This window comes from Pempheris klunzingeri, chromosome 1 (assembly GCF_042242105.1).
Source record: "Pempheris klunzingeri isolate RE-2024b chromosome 1, fPemKlu1.hap1, whole genome shotgun sequence".
In the NCBI taxonomy this organism is placed as follows: domain Eukaryota; kingdom Metazoa; phylum Chordata; class Actinopteri; order Acropomatiformes; family Pempheridae; genus Pempheris; species Pempheris klunzingeri.
Window position 1 is genome coordinate 26,636,978 of NC_092012.1, and position 25,000 is coordinate 26,661,977.

Here is a 25,000-nt window from a genome sequence, read left to right on the forward strand (position 1 = left end):
CCTCCAAGCATGTCAGGAAAAACTCCTCAAAACCTGTGTTAGGTAGAAAAAGGGAGAAACCTTTAGGTAGGCCAAGTCTTAGAGGGATCCCCTACCAGGACGGCTGAGCATGTCTTGCAGCAGTTCAGAGCTGTATGTCCTTGAAAAGAACCCGTCTCTGCTTCACCAGAGATGGGTCCTGTGCTATTTGCTGGATGATGAAGGGCTGCGATCAGGCAGCGGCTGTGTTGAGCTGAACTCTTCGTGGCGCTGAGGACTCTCCCCAGCAGCTGTGAACATGATTCAGGATAGATGTCACAATAGGGTAAACACACACATATGGAGCTTTATCCATTAACCCTCCCCACAGTTCCCTGTAGTGTACTTACAGACTTGTAGCTGCAGCTGCACAGGAGTCCACATCCTCTGATCCTGGGCTCATGTCATCCTGGTCCTGTGATCCTGGTCATGGACCCATGTGATCCTGGTCCTGGTCCCATGCTGATGTATCTCTTCAGCATGGCACTGCTTTCGTGGCATTTGTCCAACTTCTTCTCTTCCTCATGAAACTTGGGGGAAACAGTTACAGTTGTGAGGAAGAGGACCAACATTTATGGCGTTCATCAAACGTACTAGCTTGAACAGGTAAAACTCACATAGTTACATGTGCAGGAAGGGTCCAGAGATTGAAAGGTTGCGTAGGTGACACAGATGGTCAAAATGAACTGGGTCATAATTACTTACTTGCAACATGCATAGCTGGTCACACCTCAGGCACAGGTCCAGGTAATTCAGAGACCAAGCAGCGGCCTCCTGCTGTGCTGTCTCTATGTTGTCCAGGCACGTGGATCTCTCAGGGCAGCCGTCGGGAACACAGTGAGGGTGATGCTGGACTGCTGATCCCCTCGTGGGCTGATGATGCTTTAAAGTTGTTGACCTGTAAAGTTGTAATTCACACACATGGAAAATAAATAACTCACAGAGTCGTAGTTTGTATCTTTTGGAAGTTAGATATTTTCTTTCCACTTACCACGTGCCTGGGTCAACCCCAAGGATCCATGTGGGATATGTTTGAGTGGTGTATGGATGTTTTTATCTTGTCATTAATTTAATTGTTCCTATGTTTTCAATCTTGTTAGATTTGACAATGACACTTCCATTTGAATATTTTCCATTCTATAAAACATGACTCGCATGATTTGTTTCATATTTACTGTGCAGTCAACCATTTGACCACACTTTATACTCTGTATAATATTCAGGGGAGATCGTCCCTCCATCCCTCTCGCCCTCCCAGCATTTTAAGGCTGGTGCAGCCAGGCAGGTGTTACAGCCTGGCTGTAAAGGACGACCCCCCCCCATCTCATAATTCAACTATTATCCGTCATTTTAAGCAACACACTGTTGAGAATTCACACAATGTACTGTTTTCATAAATGCCATGATTTAGCAGTATTCACTTTGCTCAAAGTTCCCAAAATGCCACTTCTATTCACAATACATCACTGTTCAATATACAATACACAGGACTATGATAACTATAGTATGTCTGCAGCACACCAGAATCAAGACAACACTGCGGCCGAGAGATAAAAATCAAATCTAACAGCGTGTTCTTGTCTGTAGTAGCGGCTGTAACCAGTTGCTGGTAACCTTTCGACTGAAACAGTTCAAGAATCGGCTTGTTAGCTCGAGACAACAGATCCTCATTAAAATCACCACAAACCAAGACGGGATGATGATCCATGATTTCCAGCGAGTCCAACAGGCTCTGTAGGTTTGACAGGAACGACTGCACACTGTAACCTGGAGGCTTGTAAACGACGGCAATCACTGCTTTTACTGGAGCTTCAAGCTTCACAACAGCAAACTCAATATCAGTCGCGTTCTGCACGTACTGCTTTTCTCTCGCTTGAATATGGTTTTTGACATAAATAGCAACACCGCCTCCACTTTTATTAGCCATATCACGGTACTTTGTATACGACACATTTCTATTACGTTTGAACATGCTGTAGCCATCCAATAGCAGACTTTCAGACACAAATGAACCAGTGAGATGGGTCTCTGTTAGACACAGGACATCTGCAAGACGTAGTTCATGGTGACTTTTCAGATCAGCAATATGACATGGAAGTCCCTCTGTGTTATGATGCACAACAGTTAGAACATCTGATCTGTTTAATGTCTGTGTGGCATGAAGTAAAGGCATAACATGCTCCAACGATGCTACTCTCATCTCAGCAAGAGCTGCATTGATGTCTGAATTGGCATATATCTTGTCTTCATCCATATCAATGATATATAGTCCACTGAGAGAGGTTACTCTGCTGAGAGCCACATACGCCATACCATGTTCAAAAACACGTTTCAGCGACACCACTGCTGAGGAAGTCGTCATTCCTTGTACTTTATGTGTCGTACATGCAAAAGCCAGCCTTACTGGAAACTGTCGACGCACCACTCCCTTTTTTTTCAAATTTTCCTCGTCTCTGTCAATGTACACAATATTCTCAGCTGCATTACCATCTTTGTTCACATTATCAAGCTCGAGACCAAGTCTAACAACATGCTGATCATTTTCACCAGTAACTGTTCTTACAATCTTTGCAAAAGTTCCATTACACAGACCCGATTGCACATTAATATTTCTGGTAATCATCACACGAGCACCAATGGCAAGTTCGATTGAGTCAGGTAACTCTTTCTTTGTCCCTTGGAAAGGTACAGCTTGCCTCTCCATACGACCAGTTTTTATGTCCTTCTTATAGTCATCTGCATCTATCTTTATGATGTCAGAATGAAACAGAGCCAATGTTTCTGAGTTGTGTTTGTCCACTTGTTTGTTTGTTGCATAAACATGCAGCACATCCTTTGGACACTGATCTGGCTCGGTGACAGCTTGTGAAAGCAAATCTCTGTCCTGCTCTGACAATGCTTCAGACTTTTCTTTCACACGGATTCTATTCAGCATCTCTGCAAAAGCCATGTCATCTTTTTGCCGCATAATCTCAGTCAGCGTTACCATCTGAAAATTATCACGCCACAGGTCAATCTGAGAGGGATCATAAACACAAAGAGGTTTAGATTGTCTCACAGGAGGGAGCTGATAGAAATCTCCAACAGCAAGAACAGACATTCCACCAAAAGGTCGTCGAATTCCTTTTATCTGCTTTAGTCTCGCGTCAACATAGGCAAAAAGAGGTTTTGAGGTCATAGACACTTCATCAATGATCAGTATTTCAGCGTTACAAAGCTCAGCCCTGACTTCATCCAGTTTATTTCCAAGGCCACTGAATGGAGGTTTTAAACTCCTTGGCAGTTTCAGGAGACAATGCAACGTAGTGCCTGAAATGTTAAATGCTGCTGTGCCAGTGAATGCAGTCAACAGAACAGTGGGTTTCGAAATGTCTGCTTCATCTGCATGTCGTGGAAGTTTGCACAATATTTTTGATGCCTCAGCGTGGATACATTTAATAAGGTGAGACTTTCCTGTGCCAGCACCGCCGTTAACATACAAGAAAAACTGTTCTGCATTTAAGTTATTCAGATGTTTCACACACCAGTCTCGGATGTAGTAGAAAACAGACGCTTGCTTTTGGTTCAGGTTCTGATACATTTGACGCAACACTGTAGGATCAATGGAAGGGGCCTCTCTCGTGATAGCAATTTCTGAACGCATTTCTGATGGGTTATAGTCCGGTACATTCTCTGGAACGTCATCACCAGGGTCTCGTGCCTCTAATTCTTCAATGCACTCTAACCTTTGTATTTCATTCTCGGGAGCCAGATTGCACCATTCGTTTCTTAAGACGCCGCTTTGTTCAAACTCTACAATGGCATTATCAATGTCTTGACTGTGCTTTTCGTATTTCTCTCTGTTTTCTTTGACAATTTGCTGTACAGACTGAAGCTGATCTGAACCTGGTAGCTCAACAGCAGCACAGTCATGGAAAAATTTGTATGTAGGGAAGTTTCTACTTGTCAGCTGGGTCACTGAGCGATGAGGAAGGTACAGTTTCAGCAATGTGCCATGAAATTCCTCAGGATTCTTTTCTTGTGAGAAGCGCCGATATCTAATGATAGCAGGCTTATCACCAGTTCTGATCTGAACATGTCCCATGTTATTCAGCAGAGGAACAGCATTTTTACTTTGTGTCTGTTTCCCATACACAATTCTACACGTGGAAGCAAAATCTGCCAAGCACATTGCCTCAAACTCTGGTGTTTCTGGTCTAGAGTAGTACTTGTCAGGTAGCCCGCTCATCCACACATTGACAGAGTCATCTGTTTTGTTTTCTAGGAATGAGAGGGGGTAACTCATTTTAAGCGCATTGTCATCCGTCTGTACAAACACAACACTGCGAGTACACTGTTTCATGTGCAACCCACATGCACGAGCCACACACTCTTGAGCACTGACCTCTCTTTTCTTTGAGTAAGCCTGCATGATTTCTTTCATTTCGTCACTCTCATTTACATTTTCATGACGCGAATGTGAAATCACCGTTTTCAGATACTCGCTCAAACCATGTTCAGCTTTGCTGATGTAGCTGCAAATGTACGCAATACACGAGAAAGCATTCAGAATGAACTGTATGTCCATATTGCCATCCCAGGCGTCAAGGAGGTAGCGGTTATAGCCATTAACCCAACAGTCTTTAGGATCACGCTTCAGAACAATTTCCTCTGTTTTGGCTTTTGAACGCAGACATTGTTTGTACTGGTCAACAGTGAGGCCACACTGTGCCAGAATCTGGTCTAAACTCAAAGATACAATCTCAGGTTGATGAAGCAAACGGTGCAGTGCTTTCAGTTTCTCATCCAATGCTGGTTCTTGATCTGGATCATCAAGTAGTCCAGGTCTCAAAACCATCGTGTATGGAACGGGTTGTTTGGGGAATCCAAAACGACAGTTAGCACCGACATATTTCACACACGTCTTTGAGTGGTTTTTACTGTGTATCTGCACTTCTGATACTTTTCTATGCAGTTCTGGTTGCGTGTCTGGGTCTGGAAGCTCAGCTGTGATATATTTTGACACAAAATCTGAGACTTTCTTATCAGAGTCTTCGTCAAACACTGGTGCACCATCCACCCAAATTAGGCAGTGTATGTGCGGACTTCCTCTGTGCTGAAATTCCAAACGGTAGAAATAGTCAACTACTTTGCCAATGGGTTGCGCAGGTGACAGAATCAAATCTCTGAACAGCGCCTCGACACGTTTGTCAAACATACGCATGGTCGTCACAGGATTGCTGCGTAGTATGTCACACTTTGCGGACCAATCAAGCTCATCAAAATTCACTTGCTCACCTTGTTGAGTCTTAATAGCTGTAATGACCTCTTTCCAACGCATTTCTGCAGCAGAAAATGTGCAAAAGAAAGTAGGAGTTCCCAGCTGTCTGATCATAGCAAACAGATCTTTTGTGGTTTTTTCCCAGTAGGCCGGGGTGCCTCTCAGTGGCATCATGAATCTGACAGCATCTTTGTTACGCACTAGTTTTTCAACCTCCAGTTTGTCTCTCAACATGGCATTGGTTATTTTACGACCGTCTCGAGTAAAGGGCTTGCCTTTCCGCAATTGTATCCTCATGCTCGAAGTGGCCAGATGTATCTCTGTTACAAACTGAGCAAAAAACAAGTAGTTTGAATCTCTGGCAAAACGGTCATCAATACAGCAAAGCCTGGTTTTGAAGTAACTGCATGGTGTTAGTTTCACAGGTCTGGTTTCATCAAGCGTGTTTTCACCAGTGGGAAACTGAACTGGGAACGCCATCGCTTCAAGTTTAGGTGTTTTGAAAAAGCTTACAGGCTTTTGTCCTTCAGCTGGAGCAACAGAGTAGATTCCCTCACTGAAACTCAGTATCTCCTCTGAAATGTCACTCGGCTGTAAACATGAGTACAACACCACCATTAGGTTCATCACCCTCAGCATTAGCATTCTGATCTGACTGCCGCTCAGCTCGGTTGTCAACACGCACTTGACTGTCAACATCTTGTTCAGCGTCTTCAGGTTCTCTTTCTGCCTCACAAAGTGCCTCACTCTCACACCTGTCTATCTCCATCAGATCGTCCACATTATAATCACTGTCATTCATTTCATCCTCCTCATCACTCTCATCATCCTCCTCATCATTAAGTGTGGGATCACACAACTCTGGCTCATCTCTGATGGTGATGTCACTGTACTGGGGATGGATCTGTTTCAGTTTAAGCAGAGCTCTCACAAGTTTACACCATGTAACAGTTTGAAATAACTGATGGCCTTTATAGCACAGTCGTCTCTTTAGCTTCACTCTCATTACCTGTGATTCACTTCTCAGTCTGGGTAAAGCATTAACTGTTTCTTGTACCTCAGAGGGAACACACACCACGTTACCATGAATGGCTCTCTGCTGACCTTTAGGAAGCGGGATAATCTTAGCAAATGCTATACATTTAGCAACAAGATGCCTCTCCAATATGTTCAAATCACACAGTTCATCTGGAATGTCTGCAAGCTGTAAACGATTAGCCATGGCAAGAGAAGGCATGCAACCATATTTGAGGTGATTGTGACAACAGTGACAAATCCACTCGCTCCTTCTCTCATCTGGTGCTGTACATTGTTCTGAATTTTGACATTCATCTGTACAAACATGAACAAACCTTCCTGTGAGGCAGGCCTCAGACACACGTGCATCTTTAACGTACTTTGTTCTGTTACAGGATCGCACTTGATTTGAAAACAGTGCTCTGTGGCAAACTGTGCAGGCGTACGTCGGTCCGTTCTTTATCTGTAGTTGGAAAATGGCTATAGCTTCTCTGATCATACTGTCGTCCCACTGGTTTTGCTGTCTGTTTATCTGTCTGTACTTTCTCCTTAGTCTCAATGCACAACGCATGGTTCTAGTCATAACACTTCTGTTTCTCATGAGTTGTCTCATTGTTTCTTTTTGTTTGGATCTGAATGCAGGATCCTTTGCATAGCGGCTGGTGATGTACAATTTCTGGGCTTGTCTGAACCCAGCATTCAGGTGATAGCGAGTGTTTATATACGATCTCTGTCTCTGCTGAAAGCCACTGTCTCGACTGTAACGGTTCGTTATATACGATCTCTGTCTCTGCCTGAAGTTGGAGTCTTGTTGTTAGCGACTCGTCATGTAGGACATCTTTCTCTTTCTGCACTCAACATTTTGTCTATAACGCACAATTTCATATGATTTTCTCTGTCTGTTAAGAACTGCATCTTTAGAATATCTTTCCCGCTGTTTAAGATTTTTTTTTACTCTTCGAATTTCCTTTTTCTGATTTTCGCAGCATTTTTGCCACGTCTACCTTCCAGTGTCTTAGCTCTTCTTTGAAACTTTCGCTTTTGTTGTTTGTTACATTTTGACAGATTTACCACGTGATCATTGTTACACTGTGGTGCCAGTGATTTAGGACATTCCACTGCAGTGCTAGTCTTACCAACATCATTTTCATTTCGTGTATTGTCAGCACAGGGAGCTGAGCATGATGGTAAAGACATCTCAATTTCAGCCAGTGTAACACTGGACGCAGTGTTGCGGTCTTGCTCAACATCAGCGTTTACATGGGACACATTATTATCCACAGAGACTTCATGCAGAGTGTTAAACAACACAGGCATTAGCTCGTATGGAGTGTTTGGGCTGGTACCTGCCATTCTGAAACATGTGACAATCTTTGCTATCAGATCATTCAAATGTGTGAACAGAAACATCACAGCTGTGCCAGTATCACCTGTACCATGGGGGGGTAAGCCATCAGGTTGCCTGGAGTGTGGGTCAAAAAATCCATACCTTCCTTGCTGGTCTCGGAAAACAGCGATGCAAAGAGAACTCATAATCAGCAAAGCATAGTTTACCTCTGATGACAGGCACTGAAGTCTGTTGGGAAGGTTCGGGTAATCTCCTGTTTCAGCTGTAAAAATACCAAACATGGACTCGCACTTTGTCATTAAGTGCTGCTCACTGTATCCAAACACAATGTCAGGAATTTCCTCTGTGTTCAAGTAATTATGAACCATTCGTCCTTCAGCCTTCAACTGAGCCATAGTGAGTTGATACATTACATGGCCTCTGTCCAAAACAAGGTCAAGATCTGCTGCTTGGAGGTGCTGTCTCTCATGCAGGACTGCTAGAAACGATGCAGAGTTACAGGTGCACTGACTGTTGTTAGATTCAGCATATTTCTGATGCCTCTGACTGCGGGAGGCTAACACACATGTAACATTAGCCTGAGCTGGTTCAGGAACATTTATCTCAGTGTTACTGTGACGATGAGTACTCACAGTCGGTTCATGGTTCTGTTCGTGTTGTACAGAGGGTTCAGACTCACTAAACTTTTGCCAGCGTAGTTTTTGAGCTTGAGATCTCTTTCCTTTTCTGGGCATGATGATCGGTAGTTTCCAAGGTCAGCGTCAGTGGTCAAAGTTTCTGTAGGTTGTATGGATGCTGTGGCTTAGAGACCACACAGAGTTTAGGCAGAGTGCTGTGGCTTAGAGAGCAGGCAAAGGGAATGCGGTTTTGCAGAGTCTGCAGAAGCTGTCACACCACGCAAAGAGAATGTGGATTTTCAGAGTAATACTTCCAGGTAGGTATGGAGACCATTCATCTGCATTTCCAGGTAGGTATGGAGACCATTCATCTGCTTTTCCAGGTAGGTATGGAGACCATTCATCAAAACGGGCTTTTTTCAAGATTGAAAATAGTGGGAAATAAAGGGAGGGAGAAAGAAGGCAGAGACAGCAGATGTAGCAGGACAGAGGATAGGATAGAGGGTTGGGGGAATTGGAAGACACAGGGCCGACGGGAAACAGGTCGTCTTCTTCTTCTCGGACTGTAGATCACAGAGAAAACAACAATCATTCACTAAAATCATGATTGACAATTGCACTTGGATACCATTTAACTGCATGTTTAGCCAAGTGATTTAAAAATCTCAAAAGGTGAGGTGGCTTAAGTCTCCCACTATGATCAAACATCATGGATAGATGGCAACAATAGATGTAAGACAGCTAATCAGTTATCCACAGCCAAGAGAATCACTCCTCTTCAGGTCAGATTCTGTTTTACTCACCTTAGGACAGGCTCTTGGAGCGGTTTCTTGTCTAAAAGACAAAAATACATTTCAAACCTCTCACTCTGAGCACATGTATTAGACAGCTAGCATTTATTGCTAAACCCCAGCTTTGGCAGGTGTCATTGTTTTAATACATGAGACAAAGAAAGGACATAAACTCAGTTCATATTTTAATTCAGCAGAGACATCAAACACACACAATATTTATTACTGATTTATTTATTCATATTTATTATTTGCACACACTCTCTTCGGCCCTCTCCCCTCGGGCAGGCAGCTGCGTCTGGAGCACCTGGAGGCAGACCAGCAGGCTCAGGAGCAGGTTATTTCCGGAAGCTGTTAGACTGCTGAACTCTGGTGGTGCTCTGTCGATCCCACACACACCCCTCACACACACCCTCACACACACCTACCTGCAGCAAATACTTCTATTTTATTTCATGTAGGACCTCTATTTTCTATATTTTATTTATTATTTCATATTTATCTTGGCTTAAAACAGGACCTGAGAACATCATTTCATACCTCCCCATGTGTAAATGTCTGTTGGTATGACAAATAAAGTTCCTTGAATCCTTACTAAATTCAGTGCTGGCTCTTTTGTCCCTGATGGCTGTTAACTGCTAGCGGCTAGCATCTGACAAGGACTGTACTTTCTAAAGCACAGCATTAGCTAACACAGCTAATGCTGTGCTGTAAAAAGCACAGTCATTGTCAGATGCTGGCCGTTAGCATGATGCTAGCGGTAGCGCCATGCTAACGGCCAGCATCTGACAATGACTGTAAAAAGCAGTCATTGTCAGATGCTAGCCGTTAGCATGACGCTAGCGCTAGCGCCATGCTAACGGCCAGCATCTGACAATGACTGTAAAAAGCAGAGTCATTGTCAGATGCTAGCCGTTAGCATGACGCTAGCGCTAGCATTAGCTAACCGTCGACCGTTAGCTGTTAGCAGCTATCAGTTATCAGAGTGACAAAGTTACAAATTACAAGAGTAGCTGTAAGTCCTGCTATGTGTGAACTCCATATCAGTTATCACATCAGTAATTAGCTAATTAACAGTCTAAACCACACAAAGTTCGTGTTTATTTGTTAAAAAATGACCACAGTCAAGAGACACGTCCACATACCTCAGAGGATGAGAGGAGAAAGACCGGGAACTTCTACGGGTCCGGCAACGGGCGGCTCTGGCGAGGGGCGTTCAGGGACAGTCGGACGTTCGAGAGTTGTCACGGAAATCTTAACTAAGTCTCACTAAATCTGATTCTTAAGGAAACATGACATATTTTCAGTGTCCACATGATTTGTATAGCCTCCAGTTTAGCTTATCGCAAAGAGTTTAGAGGCTGCAGGTGTACTTAGAAGGACATGTGTATGGCTATTGTCTAAATCCAATGTTTTGTTTGTGTGTGTGTGTGTGTGTGCATGCGTGAATGTAATTTCCTACTGCAAGTGAATTAATACACCAAACCGCCATTTTGTGCTGCTATAGGGTCACACTGGTCATTTAATGGAGGTCAACGTTATTTATTTAACTATTATTTCTATTTGTAAGTGTGTGTGAGTGAGTGTCTGTGTGTGTGTGTGTGTGTGTGAGTGAGTGTGTGTGTTAGCGTGTGAGTGAGTGAGTATGTGTTAATGTGTGAGTGTGTGTTAGTGTGTGTGTGAGTGAGTGTCTGTGTGTGTGTCTGTGTGTGAGTGTCTCTGTGTGAGTGTGTCTGTCTATCTGTCTGTGAGCCTGTGTGTGTGTGTGTCTGTGTCTGTGTGTGTGTGTCTGTGTGTGTCTGTGTCTTCAACTTCAATTTGTGCTGGTCTTTGACCAGCACAAATTGAAGTTGAGGGATGTGCATGTGAGTGATTGTGAGTGTGTGTGTGAGTGAGTGAGTGAGTGTGTGTCTATGTGTCTGTGTGTGTGTGTTTGTGTATGTGTGTCTGTCTGTGTCTGTGTGTGTGAGTGTCTCTGTGTGAGTGTGTCTGTCTATCTGTCTGTGAGCCTGTGTGTGTGTGTGTGTGTGTGTCTGTGTCTGTGTGTGTGTCTCTGTGTGTGTCTGTCTATCTGTCTGTGAGCCTGTGTGTGTATGTGTGTGTCTGTGTGTGTGTGTGTGTGTGTGTGTGTGTGTGTCTGTGTGTGTGTGTGTGTGTGTCTGTGTGTGTGTGTGTGTCAAAGACCAGCACAAATGAAGGATGTGCATGTGAGTGTGTGTCTGTGTCTGTGTGTGTTTGTGTATGTGTGTCTCTGTGTGAGTGTGTCTGTCTATCTGTCTGTGAGCCTGTGTATGTGTGTGTGTGTGTCTGTCTGTGTGTGTGACTTCAAATTGAAGTTGAAGGATGTGCATGTGAGTGTGTGAGTGTGTGTCTATCTGTCTGTGAGCCTGTCTGTGTGTGTGTGTGTCTGTGAATCTGTCTGTGTGTGTGTCTGTTAATGTTCATTGATCTGTTCATTGATCTACTGCAAACAGCACATGTAACAAGAATTATAGTAACCATAGTACAATTATAACAAACATGTTTATTTTAACAACATTTTCAAGCAATAGTAACTAAACAACATAACGGATTATTTAAATTAACAGCTCTTAAGTGAAATATTAATGATTATAATAATAACTATTTAATAATATAAGTATTCAATAATTAACAAATACTGTAAATAACTACAATTATAACTAACTATTTAATAATATAGCTATTAAATAATTAACAAATACTGTAAATAACTACAATTATAACTAACTATTTAATAATATAACTATTCAATAATTAACAAATACTATAACAATACAATTATAACTTTAACTATTTAATAATATAGCTATTCAATAATTAACAAATACTGTAAAAAACAATACAATTATAACTTTAACTATCTATTAATATAACTATTCAATAATTAACAAATACTGTAAATAACAATACAATTATAACTTTAACTATTTATTAATGATATAATTACTCTATTACATTGACACTGGCCATGCCGGACGCAGTGTATTCAATGACGAGTTTTGCTGGTATGGCTGTCATAGGCTCAGGGTAGAGTGCATTCCATTTATCCATTGGGATGATATGCTGTTGGTCTTTTGTGTCGAGGACCTCCACATCTCCGTTCTCGACCTCCCTGATGCCCCTCACCTCCACCATGTTTTTTCCAGGAACAACCTGGAGGGAATAAGCATTTTAATTACTGCTGGAACAACTCCATTGGATTGCATGCTCCAGGAAGATCAAACTGTAGATGGATTTACTGACCTCGACTCGTGAAAATGCTGTTGAGTGCAGCGATAATCCATGTCTGGGTGATCTGCGTACACTGAGATGGGTCAGGCGAGCAGGCATCCCCATGTCCACCTTTTTGAGGTTCGCCTCCCTCCATAGCACCACCTCAATCTGTGCGTCATCCTAAAATAAAAAAGATAGTCATGAAGCAGGGTGCTTAATACTTCTCAAAACCGAAACCAAACAGACACAACATTTAATAATGATCCTGTACCTGGGTGATCACAATGGCCCTCCTGGGCACTTCTTTGCCATGTATGCCAGCATGCCTCTCAAAGGTTCCCAACTAAATGTGACAGAAGCAGCACATCTTTAAAAACATGGCATCAATTTCACAACTTTCACTGACTTGGTTTTCATCCAATATAGTCTTACTAGTATATAAAGCCAAGGTAAGACATGAAATGAATCTGTGTCTCAGAGTATAGAAAATAGCATCAATGTGAAATGGGTGCATTTCATCACGTTTCTTTGTGCTAGTTTGACAGATTTTTTTGCAGTCATGAAATGGGATGAGAAGGTGCTGTGCCAGGACTTGGAGTGTGTGCGTGCGTGCGAGTGAGTGTGTCTATGTGTGTGTCTCTGTCTGTGAGTGTGTGAGAGTGTGTGTGTGTCTATGTGTGTGAGTGAGTGTGTGTGTGTGTGTCTATGTGTGTGAGTGAGTGAGTGTGTGTGTGTGTCTATGTGTGTGAGTGAGTGAGTGTGTGTGTGTCTGTCTGTAAGTGTGTCTGTGTGTGAGTGTGTGTGTGCCAGGACTTGGATGTTGAAACTTACTGAGGTCACACAGCCCTCCACAGTCACCCACTGGTCCACTCTGTCATTTAAATCTTTAATTTGACAGGTGGGTGACGGTGGGTTGAAAATCCTCCTCGCTTCCTCCTCCAAAGCAGTGGGAACCGGGAAGCTGGCAGTTACATAAACCACCGTGTTGGGGCTGGTCCTTATAGTGCCATTGTCGGTAATGGCATAGTTCTTGACGACATAACATCGCCCCTCCTCCAAGATTGGTGCTGTCTCTGGTGCAAGTACAGCTTTAAAAGCTGTACTCCCATCAGAGACAGCAGCATCTGTGTAGGTCCGTACATCTATTGCCTCAACAGTGTTATTTTTGAAGGACCACGTCCCAACACGGGTGGTCTCCACCAACGATATCACCTTGATGGTGAGAGATGGGTTTTTACAATAAGGTGTTGCTCCATAGTGCCTCCTTGAACTTTTCTGGAACATTCTGAAAATACACAACCAAAAATAGTGTTTACACAAGTATGGTAACATTGATTTGATGTAGTAAACAAACCATTACATACTGAATTGTTACTAGTAGGCTGTGAAGTAAAGCAACCTGATAAGAGGTTTTAAGGCTACACACTCCAGTACAGTAAGGGGCGCAGCTTTTGGTTGGGCTGCTGTAGATACTTGGTAGTAAACTTCGTTAATTTTACAGACTCATGTTACTCTGAGTCACTCACTGAGGTGATCCGGTTCACTTGACTCGATGTTGCTGTTACTGTGCGTTCACCCATGGATCCACATACGTGTTACTACAATATGCTGCATTACTAGTCTATAACACTGTTACTGATAAAACAATAGTAATAATCATCACCAAGACAGTCACTCATCTTCAGGTCAGATTCTGTTTTACTCACGTCTTTACTTGGTCTTGGGGTTCTTTCTTGTCTAAAGGACCAAAACACAAGATTTCAGACTTGTCTTCTCTCTCTCTCTGAGCACATGTATTAGACAGTTAGCATTTATTGCTAAATCTCAGCTTTGGCAGGTGTCATTGTTTTAATACATGAGACAAAGAAAGGGCATAAACTCAGTTCATATTTTAATTCAGCACAGACATCAAAAACACACAATATTTATTACTGATTTATTTATTCATATTTATTATTTGCACACACTCTCTTCGGCCCTCTCCCCTCGGGCAGGCGGCTGCGTCTGGAGCACCTGGAGGCAGACCAGCAGGCTCAGGAGCAGGTTATTTCCGGAAGCTGTTCAGCTGAAGCTGAACTCTGGTGGTGCTCTGTCAATCCCACACACACCCCTCACACACACCCTCACACACACCTACCTGCAGCAAATACTTCTATTTTATTTCATGTAGGACCTCTATTTTCTATATTTTATTTATTATTTCATATTTATCTTGGCTTAAAACAGGACCTGAGAACATCATTTCATACCTCCCCATGTGTAAATGTGTGTTGGTATGACAAATAAAGTTCCTTGAATCCTTACTAAATTCAGTGCTGGCTCTTTTGTCCCTGATAGCTGTTAACTGCTAGCGGCTAGCATCTGACAATGACTGTGCTTTCTAAAGCACAGCATTAGCTAACACAGCTAATGCTGTGCTGTAAAAAGCACAGTCATTGTCAGATGCTAGCCGTTAGCATGACGCTAGCGGTAGCGCCATGCTAACGGCCAGCATCTGACAATGACTGTAAAAAGCAGAGTCATTGTCAGATGCTAGCCGTTAGCATGACGCTAGCGCTAGCATTAGCTTACCGTCGACCGTTAGCTGTTAACAGCTATCAGTTATCAGAGTGACAAAGTTATAAGAGTAGCTGTAAGTCCTGCAATGTGTGAACTCCATATCAGTTATCACATCAGTAATTAGCTAATTAACAGTCTAAACCACACAAAGTTCGTGTTTATTTGTTAAAAAATGACCACAGTAAGGAGACACGTCCACTTACCTCAGAGGATGAGAGGAGAAAGACCGGGAACTTCTACGGGTCCGGCAACGGGCGGCTCTGGCGAGGGGCGTTCAGGGACAGTCGGACGTTCGAGTGTTATCACGGAAATCTTAACTAAGTCTCACTAAATCTGATTCTTAAGGAAACATGACATATTGTCAGTGTCCACATGATTTGTATAGCCTCCAGTTTAGCTTATCGCAAAGAGTTTAGAGGCTGCAGGTGTACTTAGAAGGACATGTGTATGGCTATTGTCTAAATCCAATGTTTTGTTTGTGTGTGTGTGTGCATGCGTAAATGTAATTTCCTACTGCAAGTGAATAAATACACCAAACCGCCATTTTGTGCTGCTATAGGGTCACACTGGTCATTTAATGGAGGTCAACATTATTTATTTATTCTATTTGTAAGTGTGTGTGAGTGTGTGTGTGTGTGTGTGTGTGTGTGTGTGTGTGTGTGTGTGTGTGTGTGTGTGTTAGCGTGTGAGTGAGTGAGTATGTGTTAATGTGTGAGTGTGTGTTAGTGTGTGTGTGTGTGTGTGTCTGTCTGTCTGTGTCTTCAACAAGTTGAAGGATGTGCATGTGAGTGATTGTGAGTGTGTGTGTGTGTGTGTGTGTGTGTGTGTGTGTGTGTCTGTGTCTGTGTCTTCAAGTTGAAGGATGTGCATGTGAGTGTGTGAGTGATTGTGAGTGTGTGTGTGTGTGTGTGTGTGTGTGTCTGTCTGTCTGTGTCTGTGTCTTCAACAAGTTGAAGGATATGCATGTGAGTGTGTGTGTGTGTGTGTGTGTGTGTGTGTGTGTGTGTGTGTGTGTCTGTCTGTCTGTCTGTCTGTCTGTGTGTGTGTGTGTCTGTGTCTGTGTCTGTGTCTTCAACTTCAATTTGTGCTGCAGCACAAATTGAAGTTGAAGGATGTGCATGTGAGTGATTGTGAGTGTGTGAGTGATTGTGAGTGTGTGTGTGTGTGTGTGTGTCTGTGTGTGTGTGTGTGTGTGTGTGTGTGTGTCTGTGTCTGTGTCTTCAAGTTGAAGGATGTGCATGTGAGTGTGTGAGTGTGTGTGTTTGTGTGTGTGTGTCTGTCTGTCTGTGTCTGTGTCTTCAACAAGTTGAAGGATATGCATGTGAGTGTGTGTGTCTGTGTGTGTGTGTGTGTGTGTGTCTGTGTGTGTGTGTGTGTGTGTGTCTGTGTGTGTGTTTGTGCTGGTCAAAGACCAGCACAAATTGAAGTTGAAGAATGTGCATGTGAGTGATTGTGAGTGTGTGAGTGATTGTGAGTGATTGTGAGTGTGTGTGTGTGTGTGTGTGTGTGTGTGTGTCTCTGTGTCTTCGACCAGCACAAATTGAAATCTGTGTCTCTCTTTGGGTCAAAGGTCACAAATCAGCTGATTTCCTCTAGCTGTCCGGTTGCCATGGTGACATGCCAGCTGGTCAACCAGCTGGTTGATGCGGCAGTTGGTCTCACTTCCCGTCGCTTGGAGGCTCGTAGCAGGAGCTGCGTGCGTTTCTGTTGGCCCAGAGTCACACCGTCGCGACCGGGCCGAGTAGGCCTACGTTTTGATGTATGAATCATGAGTCTGAGTGACACGCTGTGGGCGTGTGAGCGAGCTAAACACAAAATTTTCAGACGATTTTTCTCTCCCTCTCCACTCTAGCGATGACATCACCCACTCTAGCCCCGAACATTCCACCACACACACACTAATGTTAAATCTGAAAACGGAGCGAAAAACTTTTTTGAATGGCAACCGTGGTGAAAACGGTGAATGGCACGACCGGGGTTGAATGGTGTACTGACAGAGGTCGAGATGATGAACGTTTTACAGGTTGAATGGAGTTTCTGGCTGAACGTATGAGGGAGCTGTGAGGGCTTGAATTTTGATGACGAAATGTGACTTTTGAACATTTTTCCCATTCATTTTCTATGGGAGCTTCGCAAGGCCCACTATTGTGCCCTATGCTTTGCATAGCTGGCACAATAGTGGGCCTTGCTTGCAAGCGGCCCCCTAATAAGTATGGAGAATAATAATAGTGGGCCTTGCTTGCAAGCGGCCCCCTAATAAGTATGGAGAATAGTAATAGTGGGCCTTGCTTGCAAGCGGCCCCCTAATAAGTATGGAGAATAATAATAGTGGGCCTTGCTTGCAAGCGGCCCCCTAATAAGTATGGAGAATAGTAATAGTGGGCCTTGCTTGCAAGCGGCCCCCTAATAATAGTCCAACATCTAAACATTTTTAAAGTGACTGCTTGAATTATGTCATCATCTGTTTTCCTTTCTCTGGTTTAAGCTTGCTGGAACAGAAATTAAAAGTTGTACATATTTTTTGTGATTTTTATGAATGCTTCTGGACTTCGAGGTCAGATGGTTTGAACAAGCTCACATTAAAGGATGTCTGGCCTTGAGCTTAACAGAGAGGGGTGATAAGCTACGCCAGAGACCATTGCTGGCATGGCCCTTACTGAGAACAGGACAGCCAGACCTTCACTCTGACAAGGCAGGCCTGTTTTTTGTACTCGTTTGTCAGGTTTTCTGACAGACTTGGTCGGTGGCCCATTTTAAAAGCAGCAGTGTTTTGAGATCACTGTTGTTTTACCCCAGCACACACATTCTCCCTCTCCTGCTGTATCTCTGTGCACCTATGCCTTCCTACATCTCTTCATCTCTGTCACTTGTTTGCTAATATCAAAGTATGAAAAACACTGGCAGCATCACAACAAGCACTCCTGTCATACTGTATCTGAAATATCCCCAACAGATATGAGTAGCCATCCTAAAGTTACGGTATTTAAGGCTAATCTGAAGTGACACGCTGATATTAAGATTAGTGTCACGGAAGATCACATCACATTAACCAAGAGGGCAAGTAATTATTGATATAAAAAGTTTTCCCCCAAAACAAGATGGACTTGTTGGGAGGCTAATTGAACTCAACACTGGAAGTTAACCCTCTAAGCGCCAAAGTCGCAAAATTGCGACAAGCAACATTGCTGAATAAAACAGGCTGTATCTATAAATGTGGTGCCGAATCTTGTTATTACTTTTCACCAGGACATGGCGGACATGTGTGCCTGTAATCTGAGCAACATTTGTGGGCGTGGTTCTATTCAAAGTTTTACAGTAAAAAGAGTTTGTAAAACACCCTCCGGCGCAGAGACGCGGCGGCGAAGCAGAAGTAGTAGTGCAGAGCATAGCGAGAGCGAAAGAGTGTTTTTTCATTTACTCATGATGCCGAGAGGTCGGTTTACCATCGACGAAGTACTTTGTCAGGTACTGGCTGACTCCGATTCCGTGGAGGAAGACATGCAGTTGTCCAGTGAAGCAGAAACTGACATTAGTAGTGACGGCGAGTCCGCGCGCCATAGTCCACAATCAGCACATGGTATAGCGGATGCATCACCTCAGCGTGGCCGGGGTGAAGCATTCTGCGAACGTCAAGCAGGGGACGTGGTTGAGGTGGCAGGGGGGCTCATAACACCGCAAATATGGGTGAATGTAGCGGGGATGAAAACAACCGCGGTTGTCGTGGCAGACGCGGGAGACGCCGCAGGAAAAAACACACCGCTAATAGCGGCGGAGGTGGCGTTCATCGCCGCACCGTAAATCACGGCGGTGATGATAATGATGATGATGGCTGGCAGTTCTTGAGAGAAGAGGAAGAGTATCAAAAGTGGATCCGAAATTTTGATGAGCCTGTTGGTTATTGTGGAGACGATCTGACAAATTCTGAGCCCATTGATTTCATTTCTCTTTTTCTGAATGATGAATTCTGGAGCCTATCCCAAATTTCGTTTCATACTAAAGATATTTCACATTTACAGTATGCCTTTATCTCAAACCACTTTAAAGTTATAGCCTTTTGAAACCTTGATATCAAAATTGAACATTTTCCAATATGTCCGCCACCTTGTGACGTCATAATATGCAAATTAGATTAATAATTTCACTCCCATCACAGACTTTGAGTCATACTGAACAATTTTCTCATTGACAGTATACCTTTATCTCAAACTACTTTCAAGTTATAGCCTTTTGAAATCTTGATATCAAAATTGTATATTTTCTTGAAAAAACTCCGGCGCCTAAAGGGTTAATGTACTGCAAGTGTGGTCACACTAGAGGCTCAGATGTTACTCTTTTGCTCTCTTACCCCAAACTCACCCCTGTCTGTGAGGACTCTGGGGGGTGCAAATAGTGTCACATTAGACAAGCATGATAATAATCTGGAATGCAAAGTAATTAGTGGCCAATGGCTCTGTCTGGAGTGACCCAGTCTTGAACTGTTGCTGCACTATTGCCCGTTATATGCTTCATCAGCACCACTAAAAATATCAGGTAATAAGAAATTGGGGACAAGTACGTGAAAGAGTTCTTGTGTTTCTAGTGTGTTCACTGGCAGTGTTCAGAAACACGAGAATTCAAAGAGATCAAAAGGTGACCTTTTACAGATTACTAATGAGTGACATTTGGTGGTGGTTCGATCCCCGGCTCCTATGAGTCAGCATGTTGAAGTGTCCTTGGGCAAGACACTGAACCCCAACTTGCACCTGAAGCAGCTTCACTGTGTGAATGTGTGTGAAAGAAGAGTCTCCTCCAACTTAGATTCTTCCTGAATGAATGATGTGTGAATGAGTGAATGAGGATGTGATGTAAAAGCGCTTTGAGTTGTAGAAATGACTAGAAAGGTGCTACACAACTACAGACCATTTATAAATGTAGTTTGGCAGTTTTAACTATACGTAACATTGCTAAGATATAATGAGTCTAAAATGTCTTTTGTTTTCTCTTTGTGGAGCAAATTTGTGAGCAAATTACTGTGACAATATAGGGTAAGCAGACTGTCTATCATTTCAGGTTTAGCCGACCTGGTTCCTGATCCCAACTATGTCCAGGCTTCCACATATATCCAGAGAGCCCACATGTATTCACTCCGCTGTGCTGCTGAAGAAAAATGCTTGTCAAGGTACACAGAATTCTAGATTTCTATTTTTTTTTTACATTTGCACTCAAAATTATTCAACCCCCTTTGCAAATTTAGTGTACTGGCAAAATGTAACTAATACTACAGGTGATTTCTCCAAATTCAACACAAAATGCCACTTTTAATGACCACTGCAGTCTCAAATTTACTCAACCTTCAGGTGTTATCTCAAGCACACCTGATCAGATCTCATCAGTCGCATCAGGTGTGCTTGAGATAGAACTCATCAAATAGCCAGACTGGTTAAGAGTTTGTTCACAGTGAGGTTTGGATACATGTTAGAAATATATGTAAGTCAAGAGAAGTGCCCAAAAAGTGAATAGAGGAGATTTGCTCTGCACAAACAAGGAGAAGGAGACAAAAAGACAGCAAAGTCACTGAGTATTCACAGAGATACTGTTGGAAGCATCGTTCACAAATTCAAAGCGTAAGGTACTCTGTTAAATTTGGAGAAACCACCTGTAATATTAGTTGTGTTGAGCTATTTAAACCATTCTGGTTTGAGTTGTCCACTGAATACAGCTGAAAGTTTGTACATTTTGCCAGTACAATATGCATGTATGTATTTGCTTACTTTTTCACTAGGTTGCAATGTTACAAGTTCAAACATGTCCTTGGCCTAATGGCTTGTTTTAACATGTTAATGTTTCATGTTACAGAGTTTTTCATGTGAATGGTTTGAGATTCTATGAATTTTATGAAAATGAAGTTGCTTTTAGGCTGCTTCACCTTGGGTAACATTGACCAGCTACTGAATCATCCACAAACGTAACCCTCAGGATTATGTCAGCTCTGTGCTACAGTAAGACATAATGAAAACAGTTGACAACAGCACAACATAACTGAACTGTATCCTGGAGGATACAGGCTGCTGTTTCATTTCTCTGTGTCAGCGAATAGCATCCCCTGAGCCCTGGGCCTGGCCCTTTGACTACCTCTGCACCAAGGATACTTTTGAAATGATGGAACCGTGCTGTCCCTCTGGCTGCTCTATTTGCCCTTTGTCTATCACAAATACAACAATCCCTCAAAGCCCTTTCATATCCACTCTGAGTTTGCAGCAATCACCCACAGATGGCCTGTTGTAATTTGCCATACCCTCCATTGTCAGCAAGAGCCATAAGATGAATGGCTTAGATTTCCAGTCGTGTTGTGAACTTGAGGTCATGCCTCCTTTTACACAAAAAGTGAATCATGCAACAAAATGTTCCCTCTCGCCACCATGAAACTATATTTTTGGAAGAATGGTTGTAATCTGTAGAATGAATTATTTAGTAGATATACTCCTGCCTCTGGGCCTTTCCACTCCTGCTCTTTTTTCTTTCCTTGTCTTAGTTATGAGAAACAGACGTACTGACATTCTTTTTGCAGCTGTTTTGTTTTGTTCACTGTTTTTTGTCTTGATGTGTGTCTCTGCGATTCAGCTCTGCCTATGGCCCTGAGACCTCTGACTATGATGTAAGGGTCCTGCTGCGGTTCCCACAAAGAGTGAAGAACAAGGGGATGGCCGACTTCATGCCTAACAGGCCACGTCATACCTGGGAGTGGCATAGCTGTCATCAGTACGTATTTAATACATTATTGATTTGACCCAACCTGCTAGTTATGCTCTACTGGCAACAACATGAATTGTTGCCGTAACCAATGAACAAACATTATTATGTCAATCTGATTTTATCCTTACAAGGTGCATTTTTTTATGTAACTAATGTCTGTACATTAGGGCTGTCTCAATATCAGATTTTCTCCAAGCAATTATCATGGCCAAAAGAATTTGAGAACGATAACAATAATATTGTGATATCTAAGGTCAATTTGAAATAATGTTAATGATAGTGATGCTGTCAGTCAAATTGTTTGTCGGGCAGTTTGTCTCTTTTTAGACAAATGAAGTACGCAAAGTATACAAAAAAAGAGAGCATAAGCATAACTGTACAAAAGCGTATAAAAATAGCAATGAATAGTGAAAAGTAAACCAGATGAACCAATAAACAAAAGATCCATAAGGCCTAACATTACATTACAATGTCACCTGACACATAATTACTTTGCATCAATTGTGTGTGAGATACCACTCTGATACCACTCTGTTATATGTGAGCCAATGTCCAATGATCATGGTCTAGCATGTTTTTCCTGTTGTGTTTAGTAATGCGTTCATGCTGACATGCTGAACATGCTCTAGCCATGGTTGCTTTTCTTTTCTTCTCCACTCACTCACTCATCTTAGAGGAATGTTGGCTGGCTGTTAGGAGATTGGCAGTGTTGCTGTCTGACATCAGTCTGCATTTACACAGAGGTTTCCAGGAAGTAGAGAGCCAAGACAATCATTCCACTGGCTGTGTGATCAGAGCGACAAATTAGTCCATTTTTTTCTCTTCAGTGTGTGACACTAAATCACACAGCTGCTGAAGTATGATGGCATGGATATGGGTTACTGGAACAGGGTGTTTGTTAACAAAGAAATCTCTTTGCGGAAAGAAAATCTCTGGCCCAGATTCTCACAATAAACTTTCTTGCCCTACATTTTTGTTGAATAAGCTGTGTAGTTGACAGTTTTGCTTTTCATTACATTCCCTCTTATCTTTCTTCGTGGAGAAGTGGAAGGGATGGAAACAGCATCCTCTTGAGTTTTATAGACTGTGAACATGTTGGAAATCGGTATGTTTTACACAAATGAGGACACAGAAATCCATGTAGAACGTATTCAGTGTAGGGAAGTCATTAAATATTTGCTCCAATTTTTTATTTTTGATCTTAATAATCTTAACAATAGAGTTCTTCAACTTGTTCATTTATTTCAGTCCTTTGCAACTTAGTTAAACTACGTGACCTCTGTGAGCAGATGCTTGGTCTTAATATCCTGGTTGCACTCTGTGGAAGGTAAATGTCAGACCGCTGCTAAAATAGTTCTCAAAGAACCTACTGTACTTCTCTGTGTTTTAACGACCCAAGCTGTGATCTGAGAAACCCTCACAGTCTTGTTTGTTGCAACACGAGTCGAAAATGACTCATGACCATGAGGACGGATCAGAATGTTTTGTATAGTACGATTACAAGTTATTCTTGTTGAATCCTTTGTGTCCTTCCAACACCACATTCCCTCTAGTTGACATAGTCGGTGAGGGGACCCAGGAAGTCAAGGAAGCAGGGGACCCTTCCAGGCACCTCTTAGTCCAGCAACTCCCACTCTCACTCTTTTTGTCTGCTTCCTGCATTCTTTCTATTTCTCACACACACACACACACACACACACATACACACACTCATATACAATAGAGAATCATCTCAAGACTGGTTCTGTAACGATTGCCAGTTCCCGGAACACAAACAAAGACTTTGCTTTGCTTGCTCCCTGCCCTGATTTACACATATATGTGAATGTATACACTCGCATGTATAGTACAAAATGCATGTGTGCCCATTTTCACCACCTAGAAAGGCTATAAACACACATGGTCGTGCTCATTTGCATGTTAACAGACAGAAGAGTAATTTATACCCACAGTCACAACACACACACGCTGTGTTCAGCTTCAGATAACAGACAGGTTTCTACCTGAGAGCAGCACATAATTGATTGCCTCTCCTATGGAAAGAACGAGTCGATGTCCTTGAATGGTCAATTGTTTCATCAGTGGAAAGTACCCACTTTTCCTTCTAAGTTATCCTTCAATCTGTAATGACTGTTCCAGTAAAAACTGTTGCTGTGCTGAAATATTGGCCATGAAGTAGGCAAAAGGGCAATATTTATATAGTCTAAGTCAGTTTGACTCTAAGAGATCCAGTGCTTACCTCACCTGTTACAACAACTAAAGTCAACATCCTTTACACAAAGTGTGCTGTATGAGTAATTTAAGAATCAATGGGTAATGGAAATCTTTTCAACAACTGTTAGCAGGCGTGTTTTATCCTGCTGTGTATAATTTACGTTGGGTGTCACTTTTAGGAACACAGTCGTATTGCTGTAGTCTGTATCTATGAGACAGCAATTAGTACAGCAGTTGGAATCAACAGTTTAGAGAGGTTTTTTGACTTATCTTATCAGTGTGATGGATAGAAAACATTTATACCTCATCAGAACTTTAGGAATTGTTATTTGGCTAATCTTTGTCATAAAGGACTTTGGTAACATGAAAGGAAATGCCCTTTGTTGCACGTGCTAGCTTTTTTTCCCAAGAGGGCATGCACAGCCACTATACAGCATGCGGAAATATGTAAGTAACTAATCAATCATGCTCAGGCTATCCTGCATGTCTTAACAAAACTGTTGTCAAAAATGTCATGACTTCATGTTCAGCACTACTCCACAGCTGCTACCATAGCTGTTAGCATACGAGTACTTAAAGGTGATTGTCAGCGTTTTCTATATGCTATGGAAAATCATTTTTTGCTCTGAATGTTGGAAAGGTATTCATATTTTGACTTAAACACTTTGTGACCACACAACATAGTTCACCTTTAGCTGTGTGAACTGGCTTTCTGGCACATACACACTACTGTGGTTGCAGCAAGAAGAAAAAAGAAAGGTTAGGCCAATGAAACATCCAAATAATTCATAATTATTTCATTTCTGTGTGTAGTTGTTTCCATTGCTTGCATAAATACAACAAAAAGTGACTATAAATAGAGCTTTTCTGTTATCATCCTACTCTGTGCAAATATGTGCACAGTAGAATAGCAAAAGTGAATAGTGTCCAGGATCACTTTGACATTTGGAAGAAGCCCAAGCCATATTGCAGTTGATATTGCAGATAATTCCACATGAAGCAGCTCAGTGACAGAGTGACTCACTCAGAGTCATTTGGTTCAGCTGATCAGTGATCATGTGCATCCAGGCTTTCCTAAGCTGCTAAATCTGTGCAAAATAAACACACACACACCACAACCAGCACTCAAATACGCACATACTATGATACACACATTGATACAAGCTAATTAACAAAATTCCTACATCATTAGGGTGCTAATGTCATGCTT

General features: G+C 42.4%; 1 protein-coding gene across 1 annotated transcript in view; it reads left to right on the forward strand.

Annotated features, from left to right (window-relative positions):
• loxl1 (lysyl oxidase-like 1) overlaps nucleotides 1-25,000 on the forward strand; it is a 171,450-nt gene that overhangs the window by 30,079 nt on the left and 116,371 nt on the right. The window contains exons 2-3 of the mRNA XM_070853604.1: nucleotides 19,894-20,002; nucleotides 21,445-21,582. Coding sequence (XP_070709705.1) covers nucleotides 19,894-20,002; nucleotides 21,445-21,582 — 247 coding nt within the window. The remainder of the gene's footprint in view (nucleotides 1-19,893; nucleotides 20,003-21,444; nucleotides 21,583-25,000) is intronic.